General features: G+C 58.8%; 1 protein-coding gene across 1 annotated transcript in view; it reads left to right on the top strand.

Moving 5' to 3' along the window:
• COL26A1 (collagen type XXVI alpha 1 chain) overlaps positions 1 to 10952 on the top strand; it is a 165880-nt gene that overhangs the window by 149863 nt on the left and 5065 nt on the right. The window contains 5 exon segments of the mRNA XM_006088268.3: positions 1433 to 1586; positions 3785 to 3883; positions 4443 to 4595; positions 6473 to 6556; positions 8350 to 8402. Of these exon segments, the coding sequence (XP_006088330.1) occupies positions 1433 to 1586; positions 3785 to 3883; positions 4443 to 4595; positions 6473 to 6556; positions 8350 to 8402 (543 nt within the window).

Below are 10952 nucleotides of genomic sequence, written 5' to 3'. Positions count from 1 at the left end.
CTGTGCAGGGACGATGGAGGTTTGGAGGGGGACTGGGTAGAGTTCGTTTGGCATGAGGTCTTCATCCCACTGCTGTGTGGAAGGGAGTGGGGGGCTCTAGGAGGTGAGGGGGGCAGATGGAGGTAGGGAGGCAAGAAGCTGCTGTGGAGCCTGGGCCACAGGCCAGGGGAGACGTGTGGCTGACTGCAGGCCGAGGGGCACTGGGGTGGGGCCAGGGAAAGGCAAATGCACAGGCCCTGGCCCTCCTGGAACTGGGGAGGTAAGTCCCAGGGAGGCCCCAGGACTCCGATGTTGGAGAAGGTTCAGGATGGGACAGAGTGGGGGTTCAGGCTTGGGGCCTGGGGTTTGGATACCTTTGGGCAGCAGTGATCATAACAGCAGGCCCCCCAGACAGGCCCCCCTCACCACCCTCCGACCCATCCTCAGACCCCCTGAATCACGGGAAAGGGGGGTGGGGCTAGTACTTTAGCAGGATTCAGGGGTCTGGCTTCCAAGAGCTGGAGTGAACCTGAGACACCAGACTTCTCCCTCCCCATCGGTCAGACGGGACACCAAGGGCAGGGACACACCACGGGGTGGGAACAGGAGGCCAGACTCCACTTAATACAGCGGAGGGGCCCCGGAGCCCTCCCCTCCCACTCCGCCTAGGGCCTGCCCAGGTTCTCTGTACCTGCCATCTGGCCCTGCACTGATCCTGGGCACACAGTGCCCCCTGCTGGCCTCTTCAGAGACAACCGGGCTTTGCTGGAGCCACAGGCCTGGCTCCCAGTTGGAGAGAATTAGGGAGAGAGTTTCCTTGCCCGGCCCTGGGTCTTGCAGTCTTTGACCCCTGACTCCCTCCAGGGGAGAAGACAGGCTGCTTTCCAGATGGCCCTGAGCGATCACAGCCTCCTTTGTTTTCCTGGAGCTCCTCCTAAAATTCCTGTACCAAACCAGGCCCTTTTCTTACTTTTTCTCTCTCTCCCTCTCTCTCATTTTATTTTTTTTCTCTCATTTTCCTCCCTCCTTCCCACCTTCCATCTATGCATTCGTCCATCCATCCATCCATCCACCCACCCATCCACAAACATCCCCTGACCATGTATTTGTGCCCTGAGCCAGGCAGTGTGGGGGGCAAGCACACCCAGTCCCCCCCTTGTGAGGAGCTAGTGAGGTGGAGGTGACCATGGTCATTACTCAGATGCCCCAACCCAGCGATGGCCCCTCTAGAAAATATGTACAGGGACCTGAAAGTGTCCAGTGGGGACCTGCTTGAGCCTGAGGGTCCAGGAGGGCAGGGGTGGGAGAGCATCTGGCCAGGGCAATGGGGGTCCCACTGAGGAGGGTGACCCCAACCCAGCAGGGGCAGCTGCAGGTCTGATGGGGCACTCTCCCTGTCCACATGTGTCCCTGGCCCGGCCCAGGCCTGACCCTCTGCCCTTCTCTGGCCCAGGTTCTCCTGCTGGAAGCAGCAGAGCGTCCCTCAAGCCCAGACAATGACCTGCCGGTCCCCCAGAGCACCCCACCGCCCTGGAATGAGGACTTCCTCCCTGACGCTATCCCTCTCGCCCACCCAGGGCCCCGAAGAAGGCCCACAGGCCCAGCCGGTGAGTGCGGCCCACAGGGGAGAGCTGGGGCCAGCTAGAGAGGTCCTGGGCGGGCGTGGCTCCAGGGAGTCCACAAGTAGGTCCCACACTGGCCTTAGGTCAAACATGCCCACACGGCGTTCTAAAAACTTGAGCTGCCATCTAAACACTGAGGGATTTCACATAAAAATGCGGATTTCTGGCTTCTTTTAGAAAAATGGAGACTTTGGCCATTGGAACTGGCAGTCCATCATGGAGACAACTGGCTACCGCTGTCATGCCTGCCCTTCAGATCTTGTCTGAGCTCTGCAGTTGTCCCCACCATTCCTTATTGTATACAGTCCAGCTACTGTCCTCATTAGCTGCCCTGATGCTACCTTAGCATCTTCATTTAGGCCCTCAGCCCAGCCTACTCCTTGGTTGGCCTCTGTCTGCATACCCCCCAGGACGGGGAGCTCACTGCCTCCCACCAGCTTCTGGGGACTCCTCGACAAGCTCTGACTAGCGTTGGAGGGCATCTGCTGCCCTGTTATTTTCTCCCTTCCCTCCACATTTGAAAGTCAGGGATAAAAATTTCTTTCTGTAGCTTCCATCCATTGGTCAGGATTCTGTCCTCTGAGCCTGTGAATAGTAATAATTGAAGTAATAGTCGCCCGAATCATTGAACGCCTGCCTTGTGCCAGGCACTGTGATGGGCCTTGACCTGAGTGGGTGTTCTGCTGACACCTGTCAGTCTGGCTGAGCTCGGGGGTTTAAGGCGGGTGTCCCCTGACTGGTCAGTGTCCATGCTGTGCCAGTTATTAAACATCTGTACGTCACGCTAGGCTGGACAGATGTCCTTTCTGGTCTTTCCGGTAAGCTCATGAAGCTTGGGGGTACAGAGGAAATTGAGGCTCAGAGAAGTGACCTCTGGGGTTACCAGCGACCCAAGGGTTCTGTCTCCATGATTCTTGTCCCCACTGGAGCCCTTTGAAGGTGATGCTCTCCTTCCCTCTCCTCTCTCCCAGTTGAGCCCCCAGCTTCTTAGCACCTCACAGTCTCGGCTCTGAGCCCCTGCCCGAGCCCCTCCCTTGCCTCCTCTGCCCTGCTTCCTGTGGGTGCCCGTCCTGCAGGAGCAGGAGCAGGGAGGGTGACCCTCGGAGCGGGGAGAGTTGGCATCCAGTAGCCAGTCCTGGGGCTGGGGGAGGAGCAGATATTCTGGACTCTTCTGAGGCGCTGAGGCTGTGGGAGGAGGGGTGAGCTCAGGCTGTGGGCGAGGGGAGCCTCTCACTGTGGGTCCCCTGGCCCACTTCTCTGGCCACTGTCCCCAAGGCCTCACCCCAGAGGGCTGCACCACACCCATGTTCTTTAAATCCTTCTTCTGAGACTGAAAAAGGAGCTGCCTTTCCCGGGGAGGACCCAGGCCTTAACCCCCTGGGGGTGGGAGGGGAAGGCTGGGAGCCACTCTGGGTCTTCTGGGCCAGACCTTGCTCCCTCCCAGGGAAAGTGCAGTTCCAAGAAATGGCCACCAGGTGGCGAACAAACCCTACAAATGGTGATGACACCTGGATTCCCAGAGAGCAGGTGGAGTCTCCCCAAAGCAGCAGCCCCTCAAGCTCTTCCTCCTGGACCACAGTCGTGTGGAGTCGGAGACGGAAGGGCCTTAAGATCCAGCGCAGGCCCCTCCATCAGTCCAGCAAGCGTTTCTGAGCGCCCCCTCCAGGCATTCCGGAGGGAGAAGGGGCTGTCCCCAGCCCACACAGTGGTCCTCTTACCTCCATCTCCTCTCACTCACCCGTGGGGCCTGGAGTCCGCGGAGGTGGGCAGGCATGTCCTGTGGTGCTTCCTGGAGTCTCCGAGGAGGCCTTAGGGGAACTCTTTGCCACAAGCCCGTTTCCCAACTCTGAGCAGGGAGGCAGAAGGATGTGGAGAGAGGGAACCGGGCTCATCTACAGCCTGGCTCTGGGAACCTGAGCCAGGGGCCACGCCTTCCGGGCCCTCAGTTCCCCCACCTGTCAGATGGAGACAAAGCAGCTCTTGGGATCATCGAGGTCATTCAGTGCAGAAATGGTGTCAACTGTAATGCCGGACTCCTTGGGGCTGACGGTCCCTTTGCCCATTCGGGGAAGCCTCAGGTGGACAGGCTCCTGGGGGCAGGGCTGTTCCCACAGCACAGGTGGTCGGCCTGGAGCCGCCCGCTCAGCCCAGTGTTCCCAGGCCTCCTCTCATTCTCTCCCCAGGGCCCCCGGGGCAGACAGGACCGCCGGGGCCTGCAGGCCCCCCAGGCTCCAAAGGCGACCGGGGCCAGGCAGGAGAGAAAGGCCCGGCAGGGCCTCCTGGTAAGGACCTGGCTTTGTCATTTGTCTCCTGGGGAACGGGGACTGGGTTTCTCCCCTATCTAAGCAGACGAGTCATCTCGTATGCCCACCAGCACTCTATTGCTGCCCATCCCCGGCGCTTTAGGGCCTGGTCTCACCCTGGGCTGCAGGAAGGAAGAGAGAGGCTCTGGGGGCTGTGGGTGCCAGTGTGGGGGTGGGGCTGCTGGGCTTGTCCTCAGTCATGTAAACTCCTCCTGGGTCCTGCAGGGAGTGACCCCTCTCAGGCTGGTCGCCACCCTGGGTGCTCCTGCCCAGAGCTAGGTCCCAGGAGGAGGCAGAGGGACAGGCCAGAGCCGTCCCTGCCTCCCTCCCCTGCCACCAGCTGCCCCAGGGCTCCCTGTGCAGGGGGCAGGGAAGGGGGGAGCCATTTCACTTACATCCCAAGACAGCCCTCCAGGGAGACTGGTCTAAAGGCCACTGCTGACCCTTGCTGACCCTGTCCCCATTGGGGCCTGTTTCCTGTCAGAAATGCTGGCCGCCAGGCCCAGCCCTCACCTGACTCCTCTTCTCCCCATTACAGGCCTTTTGGGGCCACCAGGGCCCCGTGGGCTACCTGGAGAGATGGGGCGCCCCGGACCCCCTGGCCCCCCCGGCCCAGCAGGCAGCCCGGGGCTCCCTCCAAATGGCCCCCAAGGCGTCCTCTACTCCCTGCAGCCACCTACGGACAAGGACAGTGAGTTCTGGCCTGAGGGGAGGGGGGCCTGGGCACCCCGTCTGCTGAGGGATAGCCCTCCCCAGAGGACCCATGAGGGGCCTATCAGTGAGTGGGGCACTGGCTTGGGAGAGGTGGGGGCCCCGGGAGACCCATACTGACCCCCCAACCTCACGTTGGGCCCAGCATGACCTGTCCCTGCCTTGGTGCTCAGCTGGGGTCCTGACTCGGCAAAGATCACTCTGCTCTTTGGCCTGGCCTCAGTTTCTCTGCCAGGATGGCAGCACCACTGAGGTCATCTGCTGTCCCATCTCCTTGTCCCAAGTCCCCTCACTGCAGGTCATCTGACAAGTGTTGACTGAGCACCTATTGTGTGTCGTCACTGGGATACAGCAGAGAGAAAAACACTCCTCCCTCAGGGGCCACGGGCTAGTGCAAGGGGCACCCCTGAGCCCCCGGAAGCACTGCCTGCGTGGGGAAGCCAGCGCTGCAGCGCCGGCCTGGCTGTGGAGCTGAGGCCCGTGGGGAGCCGGGATGGGTTCTATAAGAAGCAAAGTGACAGGACTGACTTAACATGTTGCGGAGAGGGGATGGGTGGGTACATCCAGGGCACCGTGGTGGAGGGGGACCTTTGTCAGCCGCTAGGGAAACCCCACCTCCTGTCCTGCTGGTGCTTCTGTCCCCTCAGGCAGCACAGCCCTCACCTGAGTGTTAACACCTGGTCCCTCTCTGAGCCTCAGTTTTTCCATCTGTAAAGTGGGGGTGATAATATTTCTTGATGGAATTGCTCTGGGCTTGTAAAACAGAGCCCCCAGCCTTAGCCTGAACCAAGTGAATTGGGGTCCTGGGCTGTGTCCTCAGTGAGTGAGGGGCCTGGCCAGCAGGGCAGGGCCTGGGGAGGGGCCGGCTCTCTCATGGGGCGTCTGGAGCGAATGTTAACTCACTGAACACTCGGCTTTCTCACCCGCATGTGGCTCAGAGATGCCCCTGGGCAGGGAGAGAATAGGTAGTGTTTGTGATGCACTTGGGGGTCTCAGGGCTCAGCAGCCCTATACCCCTGGGCCATGAGGAGCCATCTGAGTGCTGCAGGCTGCCCTGGCCTGGGCATGATGCCCTGTATCAGACCGACGCTGCCCACCTACCACCTCCAGTGCCCAGAGCCCTCCTTAGACAGGACCCTCCTTCCCCAGCCCTGGGGTCCCTGAGGGAGGGCAGCCTTTGGGGTGTGAGCACTGGGAAAGGTGGGGATGCTCCAGTGGGGACAGCTGGTGGGTCTGAGCACCCACAGGTGTCCACTTGCTGTGAGGCCTATGGAAGGACCGTCCAGGCTCCCATCTATGGAGGGAGGGGCAGAGGTAGCCCAGACAGTTCCTGGGCCTGGCTGCTCTGTCCTTGCTCTGGGGATGCGCAGGGTGAAGTCGCATGGGGCTCACCCTAGAGGAGCCCAGGCCTTGGGAGACAGGCCATTAGACAGGCCCCACCTTGCCCCAGAGCCCTGATGGAGGCAGCTCAGAGGGGTGAGCAGGGAGGGCTTCTTAGAGGAGCCCTGAGTGAGTGAGCCAGCTGGGCGCATCAGGGCAGGCATGTGGATGGAACCTGGAAGACAGTGCCAGCCTGGGCATTGGGGAGGTGAGTGGGACTGGCCAGAGTTGAAGGGTCTGGATGGTTCAGGAAAGAGTTTGTCTTTATAAGAAGCTCACCGGGCTTTCGCCGCCCTTTGACCTGGCCGCCGTGTGCTCTTCTGAGCAGTGGGAGCAATTGCATCTGTTTGCCAGGGCTGCTTTGAGGCCCCAGTGGGGTCCGGAGTATCCATCCCAGCTCTGGGGGACCTCAGGTCCAGCCTCCCAGCTCTGCCAACTCCACCCTGCCAGGTCACAGGCCGTCTGCTCTTCCCGCAGATGGAGACTCACAGCTGGCTTCTGCCGCCGTGGACACGGTGCTGGCCGGTGTCCCAGGACCCCGGGGTCCCCCCGGCCCTCCAGGTAAGTAAAGGCAGCAGCACCGATGGCCTGGATTGGATGCCCCATCCTGGGCTTGGCCTGGGCCAAGGGGGCTTGAAGGAGCCATTAGGGGGCCCGTGGCCTTGGCAGGGTGCTGGAGACTGGGTCTGCCCCAACCTACTGTTCGGCAGCTCACTTGTGGGACTGGACAAAGGAACCCCAAGTTCCTGATGCCCACGTAAAGCAGTTCAGAGCTGCCCTCATGTGGATCTGGGTGGTGGATGCACTGGATACATGGAGGCCCAGGCCCAGGGGGAGCATGGGGTTAGCAGAGGGCAGCTCAGGTGGGACCGGTACTATGAGAGGCACAAGGTCCCGGGCCTTTAGGCAAAAACCAGTGGCCCTGCGGGAGGAGATGGCCCTGGGCTCAATGCGCTGAGCCTGGATCTGGCTTGACCCCCACCCTCCATGGACCCTCACTGGGCAGGGGCGTTTGGGGCCAGGGCCACCGAAGCCCGGCCCGCCCAGCTGTGTGGATGTCCCCAGGCCCAGAACACTCACTCCCTGTCATTCATTTACTCTCTTACCCATTGAACAAATATTCACTGAGCAAATCCTACCTGCTGGGCAGTGTTCTAGGTCCCTCCTGTCATAAAACAAAGGTTCATAAAACAAAGGCCTGGTGGTATTTACACTCTCGTGGAGGAAGCAAACCTTGCTCATAAGTAAGTGAGTCCACAGATCTGAGAGTGACCAATGGAAAGCAGGGCCGGGGGAGGGCCCGGCCAGGGCAGGCGTTGTTTCGAAGGCGGCATTTGATAAACGCTCAGACCAGGTGAGGGAATGAGCTTGAGAGCACCGGGGGCCGCAGGTGAAGTGCTCTGACTGCAGATGTGTGCCCGCCCCACCTGGGTGCACTGTCCCACCAGCCTCCTCAAGCCGGGGGGCACATTGGAACAGCCCATGGGGCTCCCTGCAGCCCGGGAGGCACAGGCCTGTGCGGGGAGGGACAGAGGCCTCCTGGTCCAAGGGTGCTGGAAGTTCATCATGAACCGCTTCCTGTGCTGGGCCCATGTGGCACAGTCTGACCCTCTGGACTCTCTCTGCCCCAGAGGCAGTCAGACATGGGGACTGACAGCAGGCAGGGTGGTGGCTGGTGCATGCCAGAAGTTCTGGAAGAGAGGTGGGGGGGGGGGGGCGGTTGCTAGGGAGGCTTCCTGGGGGGAGGAGATGCTGAGCCTGAGAGTTGTAGGGAAGACCAGTAGGAAAGAACTTGCAGGGATGTGGAGGGAATGGAGGAGCTCCGGGGGAAGGAGCGGATTGGCACAGGCACGGGAGCCAAGGACCTTTCCGGGAGGGTATCTGGGGAGGGTGGAGGGGCGGGCCTGAGAGGGACCTCACCGAACAGTTGCTTTCTGGGTGTCCCCATGGAGGGTGGATGATCAAGAAGCAGTTGTAGTCACCCAGGCAAGAAGGGATGGCCTTGGGGGGTCTGGTCCCAAGTCCCAAGGAGGGGCTGATGTGGGAGAGATTTGCCAGGGGCTGGTTGCAGAGTGGCCCCATGGATGAGGCCCTGGGAGGAGAAGAAGTTCGGGGTGTAGGCTGCATGGAGAGAGCGGGTGGAGGTGGGCTCTCTGCTCTGAGTATGGGCAGGAGAGGCCAGGGGAGTGGGTGTTCCCTGTTCCCCCGCCATTCAGCCACCAAATCTTTGTTTGCTGCCCATGAGACAGGCCAGGGGAGGGGCTGGGGCGGGGGTGGAAATGTCCCTCTCTAGAGCTGATGGGGGCAAAAGGCTTCTCGGGCCCCAGGTAACTTGTCTATAACTCGGCCAACAGGTCCCCCAGGACCACATGGTCCCCCAGGACCCCCAGGTGCACCTGGATCCCAGGTAAGGCCTCTCCCATTTCTGGCATGTGAGGGGTCAGTGGCTTCCTAGGAAGGGAGGAGCCAGGCTTTTTGCTGCAGGAGTTGCTCTGGAAGGAACCAGTCCACCTGGCCAGTCCCCACCTGGGCCCAGGTGGGCCCCGGGGGCACGTAGGCACGAGATTCTGGTTTTAGCAGCAGCAGTGGTCTTCGCTGCTCATTTCTTCTCTGCCAGAGAGGTATTAGCGTCATTCCCATTTTATTGATGAGCTGACTGAGGTCCAGGGAGGCCAGCATCACAGAATGTCCACCCCAGCCTGTCATCCTGTTCCCAAGACTCACCTGTGTGGGAGGGGTACCCCAAAGGCTGACTGGGTGCTCCACCCCAACTTATTCTGCCTTTCAGATGTGACCTCGGGCTAAAAGGCAGCCTCCCTGGGCTCTGGCTTCCTCGGCTGCTGAGCCAGGGAGGGGCTGTCACAGGGAGCAAAGAGAGCTGAAGTGCCAGGTGGAAGCACCTTGTAGTACAGGAGCCCAAGGGTCTGGGAGGAAATCACTCGGAGGAGGAGGAAGGACCCGGGATGCCTGCTGGGTGTTGGATGTCCTACTGTGCAGGGCTTTGTGCAGCCCCCATCCTGGGCCGAGCTCTGCTGGGGGGCAGGGGGCGGGGGGTAGTACTGAGAGGAGGTGCTGAGAGGTGGCTCCCACACTGCGAGGATGTGGATCCTGGCCTTGGCCCTGTGGACACTGGGTCCTGAGGAGTCCCATGTGTTCATTCATCCCTTCAGTTAAATGACAAATATTCCCCCATCTGATGACACAGCCAGGACCGGGGGCCACAGTCCAGGCCCCTAAAGCTTACGTCCTGGACGTCAAAGAACCAGTGTGCCCGACTCGGATCTGCTCCCTGTTGTCCCCACAGTGTGTTTTCCACCAGGAGGACTCAGCGTGGAGGAGAAGGGCTGGCTGGTGCACAGACCCTGACACATGCCATGTAGAGCCTAGGGCAGTGGTCGGCAAACTCATTAGTCAACAGAGCCAAATATCAACAGTACAACGATTAAAATTTCTTTTGAGAGCCAAATTTTTTAAACGTAAACTATTTAGGTAGGTACATTGTTATTAATTTAATTAGGGTACTCCTAAGCTGGCCTTTGCTAAAAACATCCTTCTCTCTCTCTCTCTCTCTCTCTCTCTCTCTCTCTCTCTCTCTCTCTCTCTCTCTCTCTCTCTCCTGGAACCAAACCAGGGACCCTTCAGTCCACAGGCCAACGCTCTATCCACTGAGCCAAACCAATCTATGCTCTTCGCCTCTTTTTTTTTGTTTAGGGCATAAGGCAGAGGGTTTTGAATCCGTACCAAAAGGAGGGATAAAGAACTCTACTTGGACACAGAGCAGTCCAAGTAAGACCCCAGAGGCTTGAAATAGTGTACAAGTTGGGGAATTGTGATGTGTTCCAACCATAAAGTGAAAGAAAGGATGGAAGGAGATGAGGTTGGAGAAAGGGGTCCCAGGCTGTCCTCACCTGGAAGTCATTACAAAGCCTCTCTTTCCCACACTCCCTCCTCACTCTCTTTCTCCCTTTCACCAGGTTCACCTATTTGCTTTAAAATAACCCCTCAATTGAAAATTGAAAACAATTCAGGCCTTACTCAGGATTTTCACCTTTATCCTGAGAACAATAGGAAACCATTTGGCAGATTTAATTAAATGAGTGGTCAGAGCAGGTTTTCTTTTTAAGTTCATTCTCGTTGCTGCATTGAGAATGGTCTGAGAAGGAATGGACAAGAAAGATTTGGACAGAGCAGTCAGGTGGTGATAGGTAAGAGAGATCATGGTGAACTGAAGCAGTGGTAGCAATAAGATAGAAGGAGTATGGGACAGGAGTGGAAAGTATTTCTAAGGTAGAATTGATAGGTCTTGCTGATGGGTTGAATGATCTTTTACCCTCTCTGCACCCACCCCCTTGGGCATTTAACTTTGAAGTGTCCTCTGCCTCTGTCTCTGGACTTGACCATGTGCCTGGCTTTGGGTAATAGAATGAAGCAGAAGTGCAAGTATGGTGCGTCTAAGTCTACAACTCGAGAGGCATTGCTCTTTCTTGTGTTTCTGTCATCTCCATGAGGACATTCCTGAGGCAGCCTACTGGCATGGAACAGATACGTGGCAGAGACTTGAAGTGCCCAGTCAGTCCAGTTGAGACTCATCTAGATCAGTGGTCGGCAAACTCATTCGTCAACAGAGTCAAATATCAACAGTTCAACGATTGAAATTTCTTTTGAGAGCCACATTTTTTAAACTTAAATCTATATAGGTAGGTACATTGTTATTAACTTAATTAGGGTACTCCTAAGGCTTAGGAAGAGGCCACACTCAAGGGGCCAAAGAGCCGCATGTGGCCCGCGAGCCGCAGTTTGCCGACCACAGGCCTAGGGCAGAGCAAGAGTGGATGTGGGACAGACCAGGCTGGCCAGCAGGACCTGGGGTGGGATGAGGGCTGCAGAGGGGCTGGGAGGCCCCCAGGCCTGATCTATTGCGCTGCATCAGGAGGGGTGGCCCAGGTAAGCCGAGAGT

This window comes from Myotis lucifugus, unplaced genomic scaffold (assembly GCF_000147115.1).
Source record: "Myotis lucifugus unplaced genomic scaffold, Myoluc2.0 scaffold_45, whole genome shotgun sequence".
Taxonomy (NCBI): domain Eukaryota; kingdom Metazoa; phylum Chordata; class Mammalia; order Chiroptera; family Vespertilionidae; genus Myotis; species Myotis lucifugus.
The sequence above is the reverse complement of the archived record's forward strand: the minus strand, read 5'-3'. Positions and strand labels throughout refer to the sequence as shown.